This window comes from Sinocyclocheilus rhinocerous, unplaced genomic scaffold (assembly GCF_001515625.1).
Source record: "Sinocyclocheilus rhinocerous isolate Xijiao unplaced genomic scaffold, SAMN03320098_v1.1 scaffold6317, whole genome shotgun sequence".
Classification (NCBI taxonomy): Eukaryota; Metazoa; Chordata; class Actinopteri; order Cypriniformes; family Cyprinidae; genus Sinocyclocheilus; species Sinocyclocheilus rhinocerous.
In genome coordinates this window covers 11256-36160 of record NW_015647348.1, presented here as the reverse complement: position 1 = coordinate 36160, position 24905 = coordinate 11256, and the positions used below count along the sequence as shown (strand labels likewise).

At 39.3% G+C, this 24905-nt stretch overlaps 1 protein-coding gene across 4 annotated transcripts in view; it reads right to left on the bottom strand.

Moving 5' to 3' along the window:
* The window catches only part of LOC107709039 (E3 ubiquitin-protein ligase rnf213-alpha-like), a 52750-nt gene that overhangs the window by 16775 nt on the left and 11070 nt on the right, over nt 1-24905 (bottom strand). For 3 of the 4 annotated variants that reach the window (XR_001636430.1, XM_016513434.1, XM_016513435.1), the window contains exons 8-47: nt 22859-23118; nt 21568-21783; nt 21201-21393; nt 20990-21045; nt 20664-20823; nt 20393-20545; nt 20193-20291; nt 19668-19790; nt 18649-18841; nt 18381-18554; nt 18150-18302; nt 17423-18036; nt 17159-17318; nt 16848-17065; nt 16366-16503; nt 15481-15645; nt 14118-15390; nt 13801-13976; nt 13550-13699; nt 8824-12429; nt 7357-7481; nt 7164-7259; nt 6959-7080; nt 6757-6879; nt 6604-6662; nt 6318-6471; nt 6090-6225; nt 5686-5877; nt 5123-5253; nt 4787-4944; nt 4484-4693; nt 4189-4376; nt 2995-3115; nt 2810-2910; nt 2535-2717; nt 2260-2426; nt 2070-2175; nt 1873-1987; nt 1361-1568; nt 346-542 (exon numbers count right to left, since the gene is read on the bottom strand). Coding sequence is in view for 3 of the 4 variants with exons in the window: in XM_016513434.1 (XP_016368920.1) it covers nt 346-542; nt 1361-1568; nt 1873-1987; nt 2070-2175; nt 2260-2426; nt 2535-2717; nt 2810-2910; nt 2995-3115; nt 4189-4376; nt 4484-4693; nt 4787-4944; nt 5123-5253; nt 5686-5877; nt 6090-6225; nt 6318-6471; nt 6604-6662; nt 6757-6879; nt 6959-7080; nt 7164-7259; nt 7357-7481; nt 8824-12429; nt 13550-13699; nt 13801-13976; nt 14118-15390; nt 15481-15645; nt 16366-16503; nt 16848-17065; nt 17159-17318; nt 17423-18036; nt 18150-18302; nt 18381-18554; nt 18649-18841; nt 19668-19790; nt 20193-20291; nt 20393-20545; nt 20664-20823; nt 20990-21045; nt 21201-21393; nt 21568-21783; nt 22859-23118 (11172 nt within the window). In the remaining variant the exon portion in view is untranslated. Of the gene's footprint in view, nt 1-345; nt 543-1360; nt 1569-1872; nt 1988-2069; nt 2176-2259; nt 2427-2534; nt 2718-2809; nt 2911-2994; nt 3116-4188; nt 4377-4483; nt 4694-4786; nt 4945-5122; nt 5254-5685; nt 5878-6089; nt 6226-6317; nt 6472-6603; nt 6663-6756; nt 6880-6958; nt 7081-7163; nt 7260-7356; nt 7482-8823; nt 12430-13549; nt 13700-13800; nt 13977-14117; nt 15391-15480; nt 15646-16365; nt 16504-16847; nt 17066-17158; nt 17319-17422; nt 18037-18149; nt 18303-18380; nt 18555-18648; nt 18842-19061; nt 19240-19667; nt 19791-20192; nt 20292-20392; nt 20546-20663; nt 20824-20989; nt 21046-21200; nt 21394-21567; nt 21784-22858; nt 23119-24905 lie in introns of those variants that run through there. The other variant, XM_016513436.1, reaches the window with a different exon arrangement.

Sequence of the window (24905 nt, the reverse complement as noted above, 5' to 3'; positions counted from 1 at the left end):
GGGAAGGCTCAGCCTCAGCTTCTTCGCCCTCCTCAGACATTTCCTGCTCTTCCTGGGCTAAACCGAGCAGAGCACTGGCCCCTGGATCAGACGATCCATAATGATATGAATAGAGATCGCTCTTACACGCTTCAAACAAAACAGTCAGTGAAGACGAAGAAGAGGATGATGATGATGTGTTCTCCCGGCGCCTATTTATACTATAGTCGCACCGGTAGTGACGTCATGGCTGTACGTGTTGTTGGTGTTTTTTTAATGTATGCTTCAGACACGGGTCACGACGAGGCGTTCCCCATAGCGACCCCTAGAGGACGCAGTTCGAAGTTCGCTTGAAAGGGAACCCACCGACTCAAGAATCTCCTGAGGAAACAGCCACTTGAACCCTTCCTGTGTCAGAAGTTTCTGGACATATTCAACCCCATGAAGACTGCAGATCTTTCTGATGAGGTAAACCCTGTACCAGTCATTCCTGATTTGGCAGCACAGACTAACCACGCTGTCCAAAAACGATGGGATAAAAGCTGAAGGATCATCATGTGCACCTAAAATCAGGAAAACAATATCAATATCAACAGAAAAATTATTAAACTTCAAATACAGACATTTTTTTCAACTTTAGTTTCTAGCCTTTGACAATCATGACAACTTTTTTTGTTGTTTTTGGGTGAATCTCATGAAAACATTCTAGGGTCATAGTGTAGGGTGACCATACGTGCCATTTTCCCAGGATGCGTCCTGGCCAGGATTTCTATATTGCCTAAAATATCTAGGTTTTGGCTTTGTTTGCGTGTGCAGACCGATCGGTGTATGACATCAAAGTACCATACAGACGGTTATGCTTTCGAAACGCTCTCGAGGTACTTTGATGTCAAACACTGATCGGTCTGAGCCACACTGCTTTTAAGTCCAACACACCTAATATGTACGCGTAATTGCATCGCTTTGACCGTAGATCCCACCTTCTCACACGCCATGATTGGTCCATTATGTACCATGCTTGCATGTTATTGGTCAAACTACTTTTCGATCATTACCTTAAGCAAGCATGAAAACAGGAAAACAAAGCCAAAACAAATCCTGGCCAGGGAAAAGTTCATGAAATATGCACTATGATAGGGTGACCATACGTGCCATTTTCCCAGGAAACTGGGGAGAAATAACAGAAAACATAGCAAAAAATAAATAAATTTTGCAATGCAAAAAAAAAAAAAAAAAAATTAGTTCCTAAAATAAGTTATTTATGCATTTGTGCACAATACAATTTTTTTTCATGTAATTTTGAAATGTAACTTGGACATGTTCTGTCACGTTTCATGTCACACACTAAAACACAAGCACTACACAGGCTTTTTCAAATTACCAGCACTTGTCACTCTATTCACTAGCAGGTCAGCCGCCATATCCAGGCACAATCGAACTCTGGCCACCCGCTGCAGGTGCTCTATAGATGCAGTGTGTGCAGACACAGCATCAGAGTGAAGGAACTCCAGCAGAAAACGAGTTTCCTCCTGTAAACAGGCCTGCTGCTCCGCCACAGAATGCCACTGTGTCCGATCATACATTGAGTCCTGCAAACATAGGAGAAACATACTGTACTTTAAACCAAATTTTAAACATATAGCACATAAGGGTATTTTGACACTAATTCTTGAGAAAGTAATAAAAAATATATTTTAAAGTAAGAGTAAGATAAGATGTATAGAAAATAATAAAAGCAGAAAAGTATAAACCTTATTTCAGCATGCCATTTTTCCACAGTTGATATGCAGTTATTCATATCAACCAAAAATATTCCATTAACATAAACTACTAAAGCTAAGCTGTAAAACATGGCAGGTGAACGCAAGTTGGTCAGGGCAGTGATATACACACCTCCAAACAATTTATGTACAAAGAATAAAGCTCGGTTTTATCAGTCTCCTCAATGATGTTGCTTTGCTCAACTTCTGTCAGATGCTGCTGAAGATAGTGCTTCACATCATCAAAGCTGAAAAAGGGAAAAGACAAACAATATTATCTCGATAAATGTTTAAGAGTGTACTGTGAGCTGTTAGAAGCCCTGCGCTCACCTGTACTTCAGCAGGAGTTTCAGTACCACTGAACGCACCACTGGATTTTTATCGACAGAGTCATCAAAGGGAGAAAGAGCCTTAGTCAAGAACCTCCGGTCTCGCCCTGAGAGGATGAGGAACAACGTTCTGGTCATTTATTCATTCCGATCAAAACCTAGACCTCCACACATATATTAAACAGACATACCTCTGATCTGAGGGAGTGAGCGGGACTCCACCATCAGGAGGGACAACAGGTGTAGGATGATGTCTCTGCTGGGAGGAGTGTTGTCCTTGAAGCACACAGTAGTGACCAGATCAATGAAGAAAGCATTGCATCTCATTCTGAACAATGCGTTTTGACTGATGAGATCCCTAATGACCAAAATAAGCACATCATCTTTTAGAACGATAGAGAGAATTACAGATAGACAATCAGAGAGATAAAGAACAACTATTTATCCCAAACAATTAGCAGATTACCGTATTTCATCAGAGGCCTTGAGCACAAAGCCATCAGGCACTTCCTGTACACACAGAGGGCAGTGCATCTGGCCAGGCCCCAGCCACTGTTTGATACAGGTTAGGCAGTAGATGTGGTCACAGGGCAGACTCAAAGGGTCCTGAGGGTCTCCCATGCACACTGGACAAGGCTGAATGCCAAACCTGTGTAAACAAACAGTGACAAATCACCACACTCCTTTAGTAGCCTCTTAGTAAATCTTTTGGATTAAAGAAAATATTACTAATAAAAAAACCTGAAAATGGTTTGAGATGCTCCATCTTTGCAGGCTTTGAGTATGGTGATCACTGCCTCAAACGGCTGCCTCTTTTTGAGATTTGAGTCCCGCTCTAAGACCTTTAGCAAAGAGATGAGTGCTGATAAGCAGAAATGAAATTGTTCAAGAAATTATTTTCAGGGAAATGGACAGAGTTGACTCACTTGTGCTAGGCGTCGAGTGTGTTCCAGAACTAGTGGCCTGAGTTTCAATCTCACATCTCCAACACCCAGCAGCATGTGCTCCACAAACAAGGCCAGAGAGCAAATGCGACGCCAGCCATGTCTGAAAATTAATAATTCAATGATGTAATGATAATAAATTATAATATTGATAACTACACAATAAAGTAAATAGTCTTATTTGCAGGCAAAACCAGCACTGGGGACAGGGTTGTGTGCCGGGGACCTTGAATATTGTTATGGACAAAGAGGTAGAGCCCCGCATTTCAGCCCGAGCACGATGGGATTTTGTTGATAATGTGAATATACACAAATAAAAGTAGACCTATTACAGTTTCAAATGATGCATTACTCTAATCTGGAAGAGCAAAAATGACAGCGTATTTTAAGTTGTTTCCACTGTTATCAGAAAAAAATGCATGTGATCGCAGCGGTGCCTTACATGTTAAGGTAACATAAGGTACACAAATAAAAGTAAACCTTTTACAGATTCGAATGACACATTACTCTTATCTGGAAGAGCAAAAATTATGGCGTATTTTAAGTTGTTTTTGGTGTTAATCGGGAAAAAAAAAACACGTGATCGTGGCGGCACCTCCATGCCCTAAGCACGCTTTAGCTTCCATAATCTAACATTGTGATATGCTTGAAGTTTTTTATTTCTATGGATTTTATTGAAGGTACCTCAAGTCAAGTCTTGATTTTAAAAGTCTAAACTGATCAAATATGAGGTCAACTCACTGTCGGCCGCTAGTTCATCACTTTAAAAAATGAAAACTTGAATTTAACAAAACATTTTTCAATATTAACTTAAAGTAACCATTTTGCAATTAAAAACAAAAGTGGACTATTTTTAATGGCTGCAGTCGGACGAATTCTGATTCTGTTGGACAAGGGCAAAGCTAGGGCCTAGATTTGAGGCCCGTGCAGGGCTTTACAATGAGGGGCCTTGTCAAAAAGGTAAAAAGGCTCTGAACCACTGATCTAAGGTATCTAAACAGATATAGGAGCAACCAAGTCCCACACTGTCAGACTGAAAAACAGCTTACTCCCCAGAGTTGTAGGTGCTATCAAGCAATAATGTAACAAAAATAGACAAATAACATGTTACTTGTACATGCTGTAACATTTCCCAAGACTCATGATAAGACAAAAATTTTAGAGCTCATAACTCACTGGATGTGGGTGACCATCTGTTTGCTTTTCTCTCCACAGTGGCGTAGGCCCTCCTCACAGCAGACCAGCTCAATTGGGACCTGTAGTTTTTTTACACGTCTAAGCCAGGCCACACTCTGAACATCTCCATCTAGAGTCTGGGGCTCCAGGTATTCAATACAGGCCACAGCAGCGTACATATCTAACACCTGAAAAACAGAAAGGTGGTCAGGGGGAAGTAAACAATCACTGTAATACACTGTGACAAATATTTTCATGCAAACTTCGGCAGCAGAAGTAAGTTGAATGCAATTACCAATTCTGTGCCCTCTCTGGCACATCTGTTATCAATTAGCATGTGAGCAATCTGAGGCTCTATACTGATCATCCTGTAGAGGTTCTGTATTCGGTTCTTGAAATGATGGTAGGCAGCATGAACCCATGCCAGAGAAATGACTTCAGTCTCATGTGCTTCCTGACCGCCTCTAAGCTCATGTACACCACAAGTAAGGGCGCCACGTAAGAGCTACAGTAAAAGGTAAAAACAACACATGAACAAGTGTGCTTGGATGTGTAGATGATGGGTAGAAATCTAGCTCTGAAAGGGTCTGTTACTCACCTTGAGATCCACCTCTGATGTTACATTCATGGTCATGGAGATAAAATCCTGGAGATACCTGTGGAAAAACTCCATCTGCATCTCTTGGGTTGCTTCAGAGATGCACCTGCCCAAGGGGGTCTTCCAATAGAACTCTTCAAATTGCTTTATAGAATGTCCTGTTGAAAGAAATGCCAAAACAGCTTTTATTGTTTACATTTTCCTCTGTTTAAAAAAAAAAAAAAAAAAGTTAAAGGAAAAGGAAAATGAAAAAGAACTCTTCAAGAGAACATACCTCATTTAAAAATGATTGGTCATTAAAAAAAACATAGCAAGGGAAGAAGTTGTGTAAAATACCTTCTCGCTGCAAAGCATGCACCCAGAGTTCCTCTAGACAATCTTTAATCCTCCAGCTGAAAGGCAAGGTGCAACCCATGTTCCTGTCGACTGCAATGTGGTTCTGAACCAAGATTGTCTTCGTCTCTGAGCTATAAAACATAGTGTTTTCAGTTACAGCAATGGCTTTTGCTAATTGTAGACATGATTGCTTAGAAAACATTGTTAGTGTATGATTAAGATTTACACAACATGCTCTTGCTTTTCATTCATGGGGAGAATTCGAAATACCATAATGTTTGCCATTAATGTTATTATTTGGGTAGCTAGCTATATACCAGTTGAGTAACCTGCTCAGAAGTATTCTCTTTTTACTGTTGCTCAGAGTCAGAAATAACAGTAGTTGACCTTAAAAAAAAAAAAACTGACTGAGCAGCAATGCTGAGAATGCAATGCATATTTGCTTTGCGTTATGAATTCCTGTCAGACACAAAATACAATCAAGCTTGTGAAACCAGGAGCATTACCATATTTGCATATGTTTTGGCTCGCAAAATGCACCTTGAAATCAAATAATTACATACTTGTTTTCCACTCTTGTGTAAGGAACATTTAGTAACTTGAAATCTCCAAAAATGTCCAACCACAGTTTCTTCAAAGATTCTTCAGAATTTATATCCAGCAAGAGGTCTAGATTGCAGTCACAGTCAATAATTGAAACAAGTTGTGCAAGGAAGGGAGTTACTACTGCTTGAACTCGCCTCCACAGGGCATGTCTAAAAAACAAACAAATAATAATTAAAAGTAGAGTTGAAGATGGTAGGAGTAGGTAAGAGTAGAAGGTATAAGGTAAAAGACAGAATATATAGAAGGTATAGGGTTTTACAAAGAGCCAATAAGGGCTAGTCAAGCCAATGAGGTTCCATGAGAACATCTGAAAGGCTACTATCTAATATACTGTGCAAAACACTCTTTTTCTTACACTTACCTAAAAGTCCCACCTTCTTGCAATGCATCAGTATTTAGTGCTTCCTTTGAGACCCAGCTCTTGGCAGAGATTGTGTTTTCATCATGTGTCATCAATAGAAAATGAAGTCGCTTCTTTAAAGTTTTCAGAAATTCAGCTGGTAACATAAATACCTAAATATCAGTGATCCCTTATTAAGACAGTTAATGAAAGCTATAAAGAATAAAAACAGAAACAGCGATCTCTCACCGTGTACAGTCTTGTTGTCAGACAAGAGCATTAGCAGAATCTCTACTCTCTTGGTGCTACGGGTGCTTGCCTCTGTCTGATCTCTTAGCATGCCAACTGCACTCTGAACACAGCTTCGCACTAGTGCTGTGGTGTCCAGAACATTCTTCCAGCCCTGAAGAGCACAAGAAATACAACTTAATTTTTACTTACTGAGCCTTCCTAGGAGTGTACTGAACTGAACTAGGTGGCAATAGTATCACAAAAATACTGAAAATATAGTGCTGCTGTTGAGGATGTGACTCACAGTATTGTCTTCTAGCTCCATCTTTTCTTCTTCTGTGTACATGTCATCAACTTCCATAGCTGCAAGCAATAAAAATTATTTGAATTTTTTTTGAGAATGTGAATCAACCCTTTAAAGATAATGCTCGATATTTAAAAAATAAAATGACACCACCTTCAGGTTCATCTGCTTTCTCTTCAAACAGCTGGCTAATGGTCAGACACTGCAAGGCTTTTATATCAAAGACAAAATCTTTCGATCTTCTGAGGTCATCAATGTGGACAGACTTCCATGGCCCTTATAAAAGAAACTTTAGAGATGAGATTTTCGCTAAAACAAACAGTGTTGGTAATTGATGAAATCAAACTAGTCTTACCACCATTAAATCCAATGTAGGAAGTTCCACCATCCATTCTGGGTAGTTTAGTGATGAAGTACACAAAAACCTTTTGATTGTCCTCTTTCCTGAATTTGTTGATTTCATTGATAGAAGAATACCTGGAAATATATTTTAAGTTCAAATTACGCTGCTTTGCATTTACTGAACTGGCAAAATATGCCACCAACCACATTTAACTCACTTTGCAGATGCAATGACATTTAACCTTTGGGAGCCTTCATCAAAATCGGATTGGATGATAAGTATCTTGTCTCCAGTGGTGTTTTCCAAATAATTCCTGAGTACAGAGAAAGGGTTTTAATTCATTTAATTAAGAACAAATGTGCATTTTTGTTGTGATGTGACAAGATGTAGTGATGTTGTGAGCACAATACTTGATTTTCTTGAGGAATGAGTGTTCCATGTCAAATTGCTGTAGTGAGAGGAGCTCTATGTTTTGAACTACGTTCTGTAGCTGTTCAGTTTCTGCAGCAGTCAGAAGCCTTGAGAATGTAGTCACCTAAGGATTAGAAAAAAAGAATGGAGGTGCTAAAGGCTGATTTATACTTCTGCGTCGGACCTACGCTGTGCAGATTGAAAGAATGCCATCATCTCCTGTTCCGTTGTTGTCTACTTTTTGTAGTTTTAAATAATTTATTTGCCGTTGTCACCGCTATAATGCTTCTCCGACGACCCGCTTCTTCTTCGGCTTTTGCCGTGGTACTGCGGGTTACACCAGCAACATGCCTGTGGACACTGCAGACTAGTGGTTTGCATGTGTACTGCACGTTGACGCGGACAACGACGCAGAAGTATAAATGAAAACTGAGGCATAGCCTACGGCGTAAAGGCTACGGCGTAGGTCCGACGCAGAAGTATAAATCAGCCTTCAGATTGAAATTTTATGAATTGCTCTAGAGCAGTGGTTCTAAAACTTTTTGTCTCCACGGTCCCTCATTATCTATGACCGTATTTGAATTCCCCCCAATGTAGACTAAGATATTTCGGGTGCTTCTGCTGTAATGAAAAAGCTGCTTGGCTTCAATCTCTTTATTTAAAGAAACTAGAAGTGGCAATATTTTAAAATATCCAAGTAAAATAATTATAAATAAGTAAAATTAAAATGATTAAATACTAATTCCATTGCCAGTTTGCATCTTGATTTTTAGCTGTTTTACCTTATTTTAAACCTTGTTTTAAAGGTTTAGTTCACCCAAAAATGAAAATTCTGTCATTAATTACTCACCCTCATGTTGTCCCAAACCAGTAAGACCTCAGTTCATCTTCGGAACACAAATTAATATAATTTGATGCATTCCGTGAGCTCTCTTACCCTCCCATAGACAGTAAGGATCCTTACACGATCAAGGTCCAGAAACGTAGCAAGGACATCTGTAAAATAATCCATGTGACATCAGGGGTTCAACCGTAATATTACAAAGCTACGAGAATACTTTTTGTGTGGAAACACACAAAAAAATACACACTTTTTGTTTGCTGACACAGAATAGCATACGTTGTTTATGTTCAGTGGATACTCTCCAAAATGGCGCCAGGGTGATGCGGAGGAGACAAATTGTTGAATTAAGTCATTATTTTTGTTTTCTTTTGTGCACAAAAAGTATTCTCGTAGCTTCGTAAAATTACGGTTGAACCCCTGATGCCACATGGATTATTTTCCAGATGTCCTTGCTAAGTACAGTAAATTGAGTAATTAATGACAGAATTTTCATTTTTGGGTGAACTAACCCTTTAAATAATATTTTTAAAGACTGCTGAGGCCCCCTAGTCAGTTCTAGCCCCTAAACAAAAAACACTCTTCTACAGTAATAATCAGAGTATTTAAAATTCAATGGATTTACCTCTGTGAAAAAGGCATGGCTAGGCCCAGCTTGCTGTAGGTGAGAAAGGATGAAGTCAGCAAGGGAACTGTGCTTCTGGTCTTCAAAGTATACCCTTGAAAATTGGTCACTTTCTACATTGGACAGGGAAGTGCAGTCCAGCCGAACCACGGCATCAGGTGTTGCACAGTTTAAAAGGATCAATTTAGCCTCATCTAAGATCACTTTTCTAGGATCTGAGAGCTCCTGCCCTTTGATATGCTCTGTAACTTGTAGCACAACAGATGCACAAGTGTCCGAGTGGTAGCCAATGAAAGCATCAGCTGGAAGGTAACGGCGTGCTTGGGGAGCAATTGAGTGCTTGCCTCTAGCAGAAATGAAGGATTGAACCCACTGCTCAAGCTTCTCAACAAGGTCTTTTTGCTCACTCTTTAGTACAGTATTGAGGTCAAGATAATGTTTCTCCAATCTGTTGATCAATGGAATGGGAAACTGCTTGTACACAATGTCCTTCTCTTCAATGACAATGAGCCTGAAATCTCTGTGCACTCTGCATTTGACTCTGTGGGTTCCAAGCCCCAAATCCACATATTTCTGACCTCCAAGGCTAACGTAATATTGGTTGAGGGCATCATACAAGCTTTCGTACAAGTTCTGCAAGTTCAAAAGCACAACGGTTTGGCCAGTTTCCATACAGATCTTGACACGGTTAATGTTGCGGCATATCTGAGTATACTCCTGGTCTTTTGGAAAGCTTGAACCAAAGATAATCTCTGGTTGGTACTGGTCTGAAAAAAATGTCTGCTGAAGAATTTGAAGGGCTGCATAGTTTTTGGTCAGAACCAGAAGGTATCTGCATTCTTCATCTTGTCCAATGGCTGTGATGTTCTCTCTTACAAGCTCAATGGCACTGATAGTCTCAAGCCTGGGTTTGATATTTAGTCTGCTGGTGAAAACTGTGACAGCATCCACATTATCCTTGCCACTGAAGTTCCTCAGCACAGCCCTCACAATCTGTTCTGCACTAGGTTTCTGATCATTAGCTTTGGCAACAGTGAACATCATCTTTATCAAGCTGTAATAGTCTCGCAGGCCAAAAAAACCTTTTCCCTGTTTCTTACAGATGTTCAGGTAAGCACGGGCAAATGGCTGAAAGTAATCTCTCACCCTTTCAAGGATCATGGCATCCGAGGAACATATTCCTTTTGCACTCTCAATCAACTCCTTTTCATCAGGATCACCACGTGAAACAAATATCCCTCTATTCATCTTGGCTGGGTCCAAAGCCCAGTTCGAGATACCGACGAATCCCACCTTCTTGTGTGGTACTGGCTGATCATCTATGCATCCCTCTTCCAGCAAAGGATGTAAAGTTTTCAGAGGCATTTTCTGGGAATCCTCAGCCAAACCTATCTCATCTAGCACTACCACTGAGACATACTCTGATAGATTCTTGCCTTCCTGAAAACGGGCACATTGCTTGAATGTATTGATAATCCCATCTGGTGTAGAATGAGGACTGCACTGGAAGGAAACTAGATGAATTTGCTTCAGTTTTCTAAACAGATCAGAATGGGCTGCTTGGCCTTGCATGCCATCTGCAACCAGAGTTTTAGACAAGGACTTGGAGCTTCCAGGTTTTCCAACCAAAAACAGAGGTATTCGTAGTTCAATGCAAATCACCATCATGAAGACATTTTCCTTCAAGGCATTGTTTCGGGCAATGGTTTCACCCAACGGAACACCACTCAAAAAAAGACCCTGAATAACTGAGATCTCCTGCATCACTTTCATTGGGCTGTAAGTCTTTGGAAGGTACCCGCAAATTTTTTTTCTGTATTTCTCTTTATCCTCCAAGCAGGCATGGTAACATACACCAACAGCCATAATTAACGACCAAAGAATTGGGTTTCTTTCATCAATATCCCTCTGATGTTGATCGTTTCTCTCTGCTCTCTGATTACTTTCAAACTGGGCAAGCTCTGAGAGTAACATTGGGAGGTTTTTGTAGAACCAGCCTAAAACTTGCATGCAGCGCTCCACATCCCTAAGGCTCACAAAACTACATTCATCCTGTCTTGTTCGCATATACTTCTGTGAGGCTGACAGAACATCTGTTATGGTTGTGACATAGTCTGAATCAATGGAATGGGTTTCAGCTACCCTTTCGACTATTTGCTTGATGTACATTTTTTCAGTATGGTCATTGAGCTGTCCAAAGTCCCAAACTAGTGGAATCATACTAGGTGGTAAGGCCTGAACTCTGTACACTAGCTGGCGAAGTGGAATGGATCCAAGTTTTTCATCTGTTTCCTCAGCATGAACTCTGTATCCCAAACCAGCTGACTCCAGTCTCTTGATCATTACATCTGTGTGTTTCCTGTATGGGTTGCAAGCGGCAATGATTTGCAAGCCAGTGTCACCTGTCAAATCCTGTCCCTCAGCAGTGTTGTCGCAAAGGATTTCCTTAATGCTGCTAATGGCCTCCGTTGTGTTTGCTTCATCAAAAAACAACACGGTGCCAAACCCATAATCCAGCTTGTTTCTTAACGCCATGGCCTCTGCTTCTCTCACTTTGGAGTAAATCATGTCTGAGCTTGTCCCTCCATGAACCTTGACTAATTTCATGTTGTCAGTGGCAACTCCACTTCTGTGCATCTCACAAAGGAATTTTATTAGCCTGGTTTTCCCACATCCTGTCTCACCCATGATTATTACAGGAATCCCACAGCGGAAGCGCATGTGAATTGCCAACATTTTCAAAATGTTGTCTGTGGTGAGCTCGTATGTTTCATCTGGGTCAAGCGGCCACTGTATTCCCAACACCCTGGAAAGTCTCTCAATTTTCTCCCATCTTGGGAGCTGGTCAAAATCAACATTAAAAGGAACTCTCTGTAGTTTGAGGCCCTCATAGAGCTCTCTGGTCATAATGTTCTGCTTGATCACTCTGTTTGTTGATGGATCAATTGCATCAATCCCATTCTGCGCATTTGGATGAAGATGAAAGCCAATGAATGTCATGGACTCATGGTCATCATTGAAGAAAATATATGGATGTGGTTCTGACTCCCATCGCTTTCTTATCCTAAACGGAGCCAGATCCTCTTCATTGGTAGAAGAAAGGTCATTGTGCAGTCTCCCAGGACTCTGGTCAGAGATGCTAAGTGAAGGAGTGGCGAAATCCTTTGCCATGAGAATCATAAAATTAACAACAAAATTTTTGAATCCCAAAAGAGTGTCCCCTATGAAAGAAACATCACAGAAGACCGATCTCTCACAATCCCGAAGCTGTAAGTTCAGGAACCAAGTGAAATTCCGCAACTCTGCCCAGGAGGGGTCTACAATGCCGCAGTACACAAACAACATCTGCAGGCATTCAACATGAGTTCCCTCAATTCCTTGGTACATGAAAGCATCCAAATTGACACCATTGTAAAAACGGTGCAGGTACTGATAAGGCCGTTGGTAGGCCTCACTCTTGAACTCTTGGTCATCCATAAGGGGATCATCGCCCTGTTCTAATGATGGATCTTCTTGCATTCTCATTTCCAACTCAAGGACCTCTTTGGGTGGACGGCAGTAGACACTTGGAAACACATCCAAGAAGGCAGATGGAACTTTTGCACCCTAACATGAAGAGAAAAATTAATTTATGAGGCATTTGTCTAATTAATGACAACAATTCCTAAGTGTAGAGGTCGGCCGATTAATCGGCCGATTTTTGGGCATTTTTTGGCCAAATTAATAGTTTGGCCGATTAATTAAATCTGCATCGGCCGATTGTGCTGCAAATTAGGCCGATTTATAGGCAGGCGCACTGGCGGGCAGCTAAGCGTTGTTTTGCGGAACTCCCTCTGGTTGTGTGAGACGGAGCAGCTCACGTGAGCAGCTCACGTGTGAGGCTTGTACACACACAGCCTCAGCTAATGGCAGGGCAAAACAGACCGTTTCGAAAGCGGGATTATGTTTTACCCTACTAGAATTGATTCCGGAAAGTTATCATATTCATAAGTGCAACAAGTCATTTGCATGTGAAAGTAGAAACACGTTCAATTCAGACGAAACTTCTGGGCTGATTATAACGTGCACGTTAACTTTCCTCATGAAATGTGTGTGTAGGTCCGACAATAGCCTCCACGATGTCATATATTCGCTCGTGGCCAGCGCACTCTTAAGCAGTTATGAGCAGCAGGCAGTGCAATATGTGTGAAATCTTTTATTTTTGTTATCACTATGGCCATTTGACTTATAGCAGTGTCCAGTGTTTCCTATACATTGAGTTATTTGTGGCGGCTCATCACAAATAGATTTTTCCAAAAGGCTTATACTTCGTTGAATAAAATGAGCGCTTCAAGTTTCAAAATTTTTTAATGCAGCGCGTGTATTTTTATATGAATGTATCTTTGAAAAGAACCGACTGTCTTCAGAAAAGCTTCAATGTCATTTTCATTTCGTCTTTCCGTTTTGAGAAGGTGCTTAAGTTTTGAGCCATGTATTATTATTACTCTAAATTGGGCTACTACCACCATTACTATCTTGTACCCTGCAATAATCATTTGCTCAAACTCACTTTTATGAGATGAATGGGAAAAAAAAAAAGAAAATCGGCCAAACTTATCGGACAAAAAAATCGGCATCATATATCGGCCATCGGCTGCCCTGATTTCTAAATATCGGCATCAGCATCGGCCAGTGAAAAACCCATACCGGTCGACCTCTACCTAAGTGATTTAATGAGTTAACTTACAGCTCTTCGATCATTTCGGGATGTCCCAGGTCTTAGTATCTCGATGACATACAAGTGCTTATTACTGCTTTTCCACATGTTTCCTTCTGAGTCCATAAGGTATCCAAGGATCAGCAGCCTGAACAGAAATTCATGAAGTCCTTTCTTTACCTGTAAGTATATAAACAACACTGAAAACAGCATCAACATTTCTTTCTATTTCCAAATAAAATAAAAAAAAATAAATGAAAAAATCTAAATCAGGTAGCTACCATGGTGGTGACATCAAAATGATAGACTGAAAGCTTTTTCTTGGGGCTGTTGAGCAAGGACTGAAGGATGACATTTTCATCAACTCTTGGCTCAATTAACCTGATGCACTTCAGCTGTGAAGGCTTCTTGGTGATCTTCAAATTCTCATACATTCGTTTAATGTAAAGTGATTTTCCTAGAATGCACCACACAGATGTAATTTAGCATCTTACACTTTTAGCAAAAATAATTATAATCACAAATAGGGTAATTTATTTAGCGGACACAAATTCTGAAAACTAGCCAATTTAAATCCATTACTTGAATATATACTCACCAACTCCTGATCTTTCTGAGGATACAACTCCCACACACTGTCTGTCTTTGAATACAGCAGCAGCACTGGATATGTCAGCTGGTACTGTAAAATGCCTAACAAGGTATTGCTGAATACTGACAATTGGTTCTTGGGGAATCAAGTGCAATCTAAATTGACTAAAAGCTGAAGGAAGGTATGCATGTTCTCTGTTAGAGCTGCAGACCAACACAAGTCTGTAATCATTTCTGCTCTGTGCACTTTGATGCTGAAAAAATTGTTCCACTTTGTAGCTGACTTCATAGGTAAGTTGGTCCACATAGAGCATTGTGTATATCTTCTTTCCCCTGTAGCCAGCAGAGAGACAGCGCCTGAGGAAAAGTTCCACTTCTTCATAAGAAGTGAAAGCACTACAGAGGAGTACTTCATCATAGGTTGGTAGAGGCTGACCCTTGCTGCTCATGTAAATTGAAATGCAAGATATCAGAATTTCTTCAGGAGGGCAGATGATTAAATTTGGTTTTCCAGTAGCCATTCCATTTGGAAGTTCTCTCTGAATGTACTTTGTTCTGTTATCCTGTGAGGAATCAGCCTTGTGTTCGCTGGGGCTGTTGGCCAAAATTTCAAGAAGATATCCAAGTCTTCTGACATCAAGGGAGTCTGGCAGAAAATTGTTCATGTTCCGCATGTAAGCATTCCAAATCACACCTAGCTTTTTTGACCCAATAGCATCCCCCAACTGGCTTGCCAAGTCATCAATCAATGGGCATGGCTCCTCAATACTCTCATTCTCCATCATACTGGGGACTTCCATAAAAGTTTGAAAGTCTAAGTCATCATTTTGCTCAGGAACCTTCTTAATTACTTCATACTGAAGCCTGTGCCAAGCCTGTCTCAAATCTGAAGTGGTGCAATTAGGTTTGATAAAGGAGAGCATCATAAGAACTTGATCTTCCATTGCAGCCACATTGCCCTGGGCTAGCTGATGGCACAGGTAGACTACTTGTTCCGCAGTGTAATAGTTTAAGTAATAATGTTGAGATCTCTGCTTGTCCATAAAATCTTTCCAGAAGCATAAGCAGCTCTCCATTTTCTTACAGACTTCTGGCAGCTGTTCTGTGACATCGCCTTCCACCATGACAACACTGACAACATTCCCTAAATTGAAGTCCAAAATGATACAGGCTTCTTTACTATTACAGTTGATGTTTGCCTCCCAGTGTCTGAACAATGGATTTCCAGCAACAAACAAATCAATGAATACAGAGCCCAACCTCTGTACACTGGCAAAAACCTGGAAAAAGAAAATAAGTTAATTTGGGGATAATTACAGCAGTCATGGTGAAATATAACAGAATAAAACATTTAAAAGGTAAAAAGTCACCTCTGCAAACTGATCGACTTCACACTGGCCCTGATCTCCTTTGCCAGACATTAGCATCAATTTATTTTGAAGATCTCTGAGGTCTTCCAGAGAATAAATACGCCTCTCACAGCCCTCATCATGCTCTTCCATAATATGTAGCTTCAGAATATTTTCCAAACACAACTGAAAAAAAGCAATACTCAATGTTTGATATTTCTTAAGTAATATCGGCATCAAGTGTGCCATTTAATGAAGATAACTAAAAATAACCATTGAGCTATTGTCACTGCTTCTCAAGGAAACTGTATAAAAATCTAGCAAAAACCAGCTTAAGTGGAAGCTGTGATTCTATGAACCTCTACTCATGCTCTAATTGGTTCATTCAATTCTATGTTCCCAGCCAATCAGATTCATGTACTTATTACTGTTTACCTATATAACCAGGACATATTCAATGAATGCCATGTTAGTTAATTTCTGGATTATCAGCTGGTGGGGACCTGAATGAGCTGGATGACCATTTTGGTCTAGCAACAAATCAGCTCCCATTTTTTAAATATCAGCACAACCACTTTCCAACTGATTTTTTTCCAGCAAAGATCTTGATCAAGATGACCAGGTCTCCACCAACTGATATCTTGAGCTCTATCTTGTCAATTGCCTAAACTAGTTTTTAACAACTGGAAACCTGGTTTTCCTTGCAAGATCAAGACAACAGTCAATTTGGTCAACCAACTAAACCAGCTAGAAACCAGGTAGCATTTTCCCAAGCAAACCTACCCCTTCAACCTGATTTTAATTGGCAATCCAGTATAATGTTAGCAAATACTCCTAAGTATTTCAAAATTTCTGTGTGCATCGTCTGTGCTACATTTATTTGAACTCAAACAGTTAATAACAAACCTTCTTTTGATTTTGTGCACTGATAATGTAGATGCCTTTTGTGTTGATAGCCGACGCCAGAGATAGAGATGACAGCTCCACTGACCCATGACTGTCCTTGACGGTTTTCAACCATTCTATGTGTCTTGCAGAGTCACACTGAAACGGAGAAAATGTTGGTGAACAAGAAAATCTGGTAACTCTTTAGAATAGGGAACACTTATTCACTATTAACTACGACATTTCCCTCAATAAATTCCTAATTTGCTGCTTATTAATAGTTAGTAAGGTAGTTGTTAAGTTTAGGTATTGGGTAGGATTAGGGATATAGAATAAGGTCATGTAGATTAAGGCATTACTATGTGCTTAATTAGTACTAATAAATGGCTAATATTCTAGTAATATGCTAGCTAATAAGCAACTAGTTAAGAGACCCTAAAATAAAGTGTTACAGAAAATCCTATTTTCATCCTCTAGTTAGTAAAGCTAGCAGATATTCTTACCAATTTCTTTGGGAGGTTGGGATCATTGTCATGTGCCTTCCATAGTTTCTTCAGCATTTCTTTAAAGTGCTTGAAGCCAGCATCTGGCTTCAAATCATAGAGCATTGAGGAGTAGCCAAGAACTGCATCATGAAAACAGGCTACACGATCCACATCCAAATCATTCTCTCCGGCAGAGATGGAAGCCAAATCCACAAAGACTTTCAACTCATTGATGTCTGAAGTGATAAAAATGAATAACATTTGCTTATAAAACAGCATAAGAATTAAGAAATCACATTCAATTACCAGCACAAACACCTATTATTTACCTTCAAGAGCCTCTTTAACCCAAATAACAAAATTTTTTCTGAGGCCAAGCTCCCTAAGGCACAGTCCACGGGACTCTGTGATGTCCACGAGCACAGTTTTTGCCTGCATCAACTCATTGTCAATGCTGTCAAGACGCTCCTGTTTAAATTCCAAGTGTGTCTGAAGGGAAGAAAGCCTCATGGGTTTACCACATGCCTTATCTTTTATTAAAAATGCATTTATTTGACAATAGGAAACATAATAGTAAAAATTAGATGACTTACAGTAACAAGCAACTTCTCCAAAACTTGAAAGTCTCCTTGTAGGCCGAGTGTTTGTTTGACCATCATGACCACCTGAGCTGACTCCACTGCCAGATGAAGCTCATGGTACTGCTCGATCTGCTGGATTCTTGTCTGGACCCAGCACTGGTCATCATTGTAATCCAGTTTGCATATAATTGCAACTTCAGCTTCCAGTTCATCATATTTTCCCTTGTAGGCTTTGAATGTTACATCAACTTCTTCAAATGTTATTCTACCATCTTTAAGCCTTGTGTATATGTTTTTGTAGGCATCATAACATGGTTCAAATACTTCACTATGAAGATCTTCGAGTGTGATATCCAATTCCTCCTCTGAAGATATTATTCCGTCATCTTTAGAGTTCTTTGCAAACACTGCTGCCTGCTTCACCCAACACGATTTAAAAATGTAGCTGTCTTTATAGCGGTTTAGAACCTCTGCCATAGATCGAACATCATCTTCTAGCTCAAAGTAGGTGACTACTCCTGACATTTCAGAGGGAATCTGATTTATTGAACGAATTTCCATGAACTCGTCCAAGTCCATCTCATCAATGTCAATATTCTGTTTTTCTTCCAACCCTTCAAAATCAACTGTAAAACAGAACAAATTTAGTATTAAAATGAAAACGATCTGTTAGTGTAATCTTCATGAAAGCGATCTGTTATTGTCAGAAGCTCAGCAGATAATGTGGCATATACTATACCCATCACATGCTCTTGCAGATTGCGGCTCATTGTAATAAGAGCATCCACCAGTGCTCTCTCATGATTAATAGACTTCACCTCCTCTTGTCTAGACTGAAGAAGTCTCCTCATTGCAATGGTGTCCTTGTATTTTTCATCCTCACAAAAACAGTCTGTAAAAGCAGTAGGGTAATGACTACTCACATTATTGTATGGTAAAAGGGTCAAATCTCACATGTGAGGTGTTTTACCTAAATTAAGCAGCTCAAAGAAAGCGCTCCTCTTTTGCAGTATGTGATTGAGTAGCTTTATTGCTATTTTCCCAGTCACAACTTGATTTAAAATGTTTGAGAATAATGAGGTTGCCATGGCAAATTTCTCTCTAGCCTCATCAGAAAGCTGATCAATCAGTTTTTCATCAGCACCTGCAGAATAAATAAATAAATAACTGTCATGCTGTTTCTGTCTCATTAATGGTAAACACAGAAACCATATAATTATAATAACCATATAAATTACCATGAAGCTGGAAGATATTCTTAGCTGCTGTCCAGCCCAGAAGATGTTTGAGAACAACTTCTTCTTCCTCCAGATAGGTTCCGTTGTCATCTTTTGGCCAGGACTTTAGGATGATGGTAGACACAAGCTTTCCAAATTTCCAGTTTATCCGATATTCGTTTAATTTCTCAAAAAGTTTCCCCTCGGATTTAGTCTGTTAAAAAAAGTCTGCACAGTAAGTGTACACTTCCCATATTCAATACCACACAAAAGCTACCCTAACAACTGTAAGAAAGAAATTTGAAACCATGTACTTTCAACAATGTATTGCTTAAACCAACACTGAAAACTCCAAAGAACAGAAAAGTCTAACATCAAATTAATTTTTATCTCTATGTGCTAATGACTTCTGAAACCAAAATTAACATTGTCACCATTTATTCCACTTCTCGTCAAGTGCTTTCCCTTGTTTTGCATTAAAATTGTGCAGCTCAATACTTGTACAATACTTGATTCTGATTGGTCATTTGCGGCAGTAGGTGGTCAGATGTTCAGAGGTCTTACTCTTGTTTCATACAAGCACAACTGTTGTCATCTGCATCTTAATTTATTGACTCTATTGAAAAGGAAATTGGAGGACTTCAGCTCTAAAATTGTTGCAGCGTTCTTGTTGCCATGGCTGATTGTTTTGTACATTGTAATGGATTATTTTTCCTTGTGGAATGCTAAGAAAACACTATACAAGTAGGATTTTAAGACAATTTCCACTCAAATATTTCATATTCGTGTAATATATGTTTTGCACAGCCATGTAATAAGGATAACTGTACATTATCCCTTACATGTTTACAAGAAAGAAAATTGTTTGAAACTACCTAATTATAGGAAGTGAGCAAATATAATTTTTGGGTGAACTATACCTTTCCATGCACACACACAGGACTATATATTATACAATCTATTTTGGTCGTAATCCCTAGCACTAAGCATTTCAAGCCAGCAGTGAACAAGCCAGTGAGAACAAAGTGAAAGGCCTTTACCTGGCATATTGTGGTAACAGCCTGGAGAGCACACTTCTCGACACTACCCACCAAATAAGGATGGGAGCCATTAAGTTCCTCAATCTTTGAACAATAAACCTGGATTTGATCCAGTTGATCTTCCTAATAAAAGTAAAAATAAATAGTTTATTTACAAGTACAGAAAATGTTGTCAAAGATAGCTGTAACATTACAATGTCAATAAACGGATTCATATCTGATGACCCTAAAGTACATATAAATTGATAGTAATTATCAATCCAGATTGCAAGTTCAAAACTGTGAAGCTAAGACATTTCTTTTGCTGTGTCACTGTAGATTCAGTATTGGTGCAGGACATACTGTCAGAATATTTAGTACAGCGTTACCTGCACATCAGTGGAATAATGAAGATATTTAATAAAGTTAATGAAACTGAAAGTCATGAATTTGTAATTATTAGTATTTTTTTAAACAAAATATATAAAATAGTGGACCATTTTCCAACCCAAGTAAACATGCATACTGGAACTGTGTAATTAATACCTGTTGATATTTCCCCTCAAAGTCTGTTGTAAATGTCTCTCTCCATTCTTTAGTGAAGTCCTTACTCATGAAATCTATGGCTACAATGTTATTCCAAATCTGTCAAAAAGAACATAAAACATAATTATTGTAGTAAATTATATAGATTTAAAATTTGCGGAATGGACTGGTTAGCTTGTATGAACATTTGTTCTGCTTACCTCAATTTCTGTAGTGAAGCTGGCACACGTCACATAACTTCTGTTTAAAAGTCTACCTTTTAAAGTTTGTGTGCTCCATGCTCTGACAGTTTGCTTGGCCTCATTGAGTAATGCAAGTATCTTCTCAGAAAAAGCGTCTGCTTGTTGTGATGTCTTAAAGATTAAAAAAATATTAGATTTGTCACACTGAATCAATGGTATGTCTTCTGAATGACTATTGGCTTTAATTAGTATTTTAAAATAAAGATATTATGATTTCAGAATGGAATACCTGGGCAAATCCTGATACAGAGGCGACAAGGTTCATGCAAGCAACAGGAATATCAGTGAAATTGCGTCCAGAGCTGTAGTAATGAACTAGATTGCAGATCTTTTGTAGAAGTTTGCAAGTTGCTTGTATGCACTGAATGCCATAATCCTCATTTGGACAGCTACAACAGTAATGAAAGCCAGTTAGCCAGTGTACTTTGTTAGGGCCATTGTATTTGTTTGGATCAGATTTTCTTCATCTGTATTTTATCTTACATTTTTGCCATGAGCCCCCAAGGCAATAAAATCAGATTTTATGCAAATCTAATGTATTTTAGTGAACTTTACCTGTATTTTTTTTCAAGCAAGTAACTTTGAATGTGTGCCAGAATCTCTGCTACACTCTAAGATAAAAGTATAATAATCAAATATGGACAATGCAAACAGCAACGTTTTTCAGTTACAGTTCCTTTTATTTGCCAAAGATATACTGCAAGTCAATTTAATCTGTTCTGGTTTGTACATATATGGTTATTTGTTGTGATGGCTTGATACTCACTGTGGATGTTAAGAAGTTTATATCAATGGGGCATTTCATGGTGAAAAGCTGTAGAATGTCCAGGAGCTCTGCTTGGATGATAGAACTGCACTCGACCAACTCATCTACTGTCATCAGATACATCCAAGACCGTGCTAGCAGTTTGTCCACCTCCACCAAATGTCCATGGGTCTTCATGAGATTGAGCATTGCCCTAAAATAGAGGGATTCAACAGACATCAATGATATATTAATCATATATTAATATGGTCATATATTAAAGGGGGTTCAAAAGTTTAACACTAACATGATCTAACCTAGAATTGAAAAAATAAATAAAAAATAAATCGCAGAAAAACATTTGGAAACCTACAGACAATTTTAGTACCTTCGATCCTGGGATCTGGTGGAAGTTATATTAGCTGATTTGAGTCCCTGCAGTCCAGCCCAGCTCATATCATATTGTGAGTTGACCTTAGAAGACACTGGCTCAAATGGTTTTGAAGTGCCCTTGAGAAGGTGCAGTAGTGGAATTACAATGACCCATTTGGACATGTCCTCTGCTCTCACTCTGTTGATCAGTTCCTTCACCATGTCAGACAAGCTGAAGAGCAAATCAGTTATCAAAAGTTATTAAAAGATTTTAAATAATAATGCTTTTCTCAAAACAAGCTGGACTCAAGTCTGTTCTCTGTATATTAAACCAATGTTCTGAGATTTTTATAAGCTGTATTAATGCAGATGTCTGTGGCATGCTGTTGAAAAATAATTTTGGCAATTTGTAAAAACAAACACTTTTACAATACAATAGAAGTGGCCAACTGAATTGGAGGGGAGCACACAAAGACTACTTTTATAGTACATTTGAAGGGATATTTCATCCAAAAATAAAACTTTTGCCATTATTTATTCACCCTACTTTTGTTTTCAAAAGAAGAAAGAAATTCATACAGGTTTGGAACAACATGAAGGTGAGTAAATGATGATAATATTTTTGGGTGAACTCTCTCTTTAATGCAATATGCATTCACTGCATAGAAAAAACAACAACATAAACATTCTGCTGAACCTCTAATTTTGTATTACATTGGGGGAAAATAAGGGTTTAATTGTACATAGGAATGGGGGAATTTTAATTTTTGGGTGATCTATTTCTTTAAAAACAGAAAAGTGAAGCTCATAATATGCTAAAGAATTTCTTTGCAGTTCTTCCTCAAAAGGTATAATTTGAACAGTAATTTGTATATAAATCTGTATGAAAATTTGTCTTTTTGAGGCAGAATTATGATTGATTATTTTTTTAGTTATGTAATAATTGATTAATTGATAATAGTTATTTTTTAGGATTTTTTTTGTGTTCTTGTTATATGTACACTATTTGCTGTGTTCAATACTGCAATCATTCAGGTGTGCAGGGAGTGGTTCTTTATTTGTTATAAAAGGCAAAAATATTTGTAATATCACAAATGTCCAAATAAAATGACCTTGAGATAATTTTGTATTCTTAAATGTACCATGGTGTGCACATGTTCTACAGTTAATTTGATGTGATGATCTCTCTGACCATGCAGCCTTGGTCCAGTCACAAAATTTTCAGTTTATTCCAGAAGTGTTTTGTTTTGCAATATGTTCTCTCCAGATCTCTATAATTAACTTATAACCAAGATAACTATACTCACTTTTCTATTGCTGAGAATGATTCTGTTATGTCTGTCCAGAAAGATAGGAATTTATCCTTAGGCAATTTTGGCAGGCACAGGGCAGTGCAGAGACGAGAAAGAGTTCCCTTGTCTAATTCTAAACGATACTGTTGCCATACATAGAGCATAATAAGGCCAGCCTTCAGTGGCTCCATGATGAATTCACTCTTTTCCTCATTGTCTTTCTGTAACTCGGGAGTCACCCGCTCCAGCATGAACTGCTTCAGAAGCTTTCTCACCTGACATAATAAAAATGAGACGATGTTAGGATTTCATGTAGACATTTGCATTTGAACACTAAATACCGGTTTGTGCTCTTAGAGGCTTAGTTCCTCAAAAAGTGAAAATTCTGTCATTATGTACTCAAGTTTATGTCTCTAACTTTAAATGTGTATGAACGTCCTTCAGTAAAAAACAAAAGTGCAATATTGCATAAAATAATATTGCAGAGTAGCGTTTTCTATTATATTAAAGGGGTCATATGATGTTGCTAAAAAGAACATTATTTTGTGTATTTGGTGTAATGAAATGTGTTTATGCGGTTTAAGGTAAAAAAAAAAAAACATTATTTTCCACATACTGTACATTATTGCTTCTCCTCTATGCCCCGCCTTTCTGAAACGCGTCGATTTTTACAAAGCTCATCGGTCTGAAAAGCAAGGTGTGCTGTGATTGGCCAGCTATCCAGTGCGTTGTGATTGGCCGAATACCTCAAGCGTGTGACGGAAATGTTATGCCACTTACCATATTGTGATGTCCTGTCAGGCTGGAACGACGATTCAAAAACATGAAAACCCATTATAAACGAGGGTCAGTGGCAAATTCTTTAAATATAAAAAACGTACTTACAGTCTGATTCAGAACAGCCGGCATTGTAGTCTACTCTACCAGGACTAGGAAACAGTCCTCCATAAAATGTGCTGCACACATCTGAATATTTGGTTTGAAGTGTTCTGGAACAGTGTTGTAAATACAACTTAACCACTAATTTCTAGTCGTGTCCTCTTTTGGAAGGCCAAACAAAGTACTTTCACTTTCACAAACGAAAAACACACAGCGCCTTCACGACGTGGTGGCAGCAATACTACAGCGAGAATAAAAGTTATGCCTTTTTTCTTTGCGTGAACATTTGGGCGGTGTTATGCAAATCTTCCCACATCATGACGTAGACATGTGGGGGCGTGTTAGAACGAGCCGTTTTAGGTAGGCATGGTTGACTCTTAACTTTTATAAACAATATCTCTTTGGATTTGAGACTTTAGTCTTGGCAACTTTACAGATCTTCTTTATGCACTAAGAGCTTGTAACACTCCAAAGAGAAAGGAAAAATTGAAATCGCATCATATGACCCCTTTAACTGTGACTGTCAAGTTCCCTTTTAAGGGAACTTCGAACTGCGTTCTCTATGGGCAATGCCTCGACGTGACCCGTGTCTGAAGCATACATTCAAAAGACACCAACAACATGTTGGCAGATAAAAATAAAGGGGCTTTCCCTCTCGCGCTTGTTGGCCGTGGATGAGGGTGAGCCGCGAACCTGGCAGATATCGGGAAGAAAGAGAGGGGCTTTCTCCTCGATGCTCCGGTTTCGCCTTCCGAACTTTTTGGTACCTCCGTCGAGAGGGTGGTTGAGAAGTTCAGCGGCCTTCAAAACCTTAGAGGGCGAAGAAGTTGAGGCTGAGCCCTCCCAATCCTCCTGCCCTGCGTATGATGAGCTACTGGAGGTTATGGATCGCGCCACGGCGAGGCTTGACTTGGCGTGGAAGCGGGCCAGGAAGGAGGCACCACAAGGTCGTCTCGACGAGCGTTATCTGTCTGACCATAGCCCCCCAGCTCAAGTGAGCCTTCCTTTTCTTCCTGATCTCCATACGGAGGTCGAGAAGGAATGGAGGAGGCCGTTTTCTTCGCGCATCCATAGGTTCCAGCATACGAGTTATGCCAACATCGAGGGGATGTGTGGAAGCGGCTATGAGAAGATGCCCCCTGTAGAAGAGACGCTGGCTAGCTATCTCTCTATGGGTGAGACA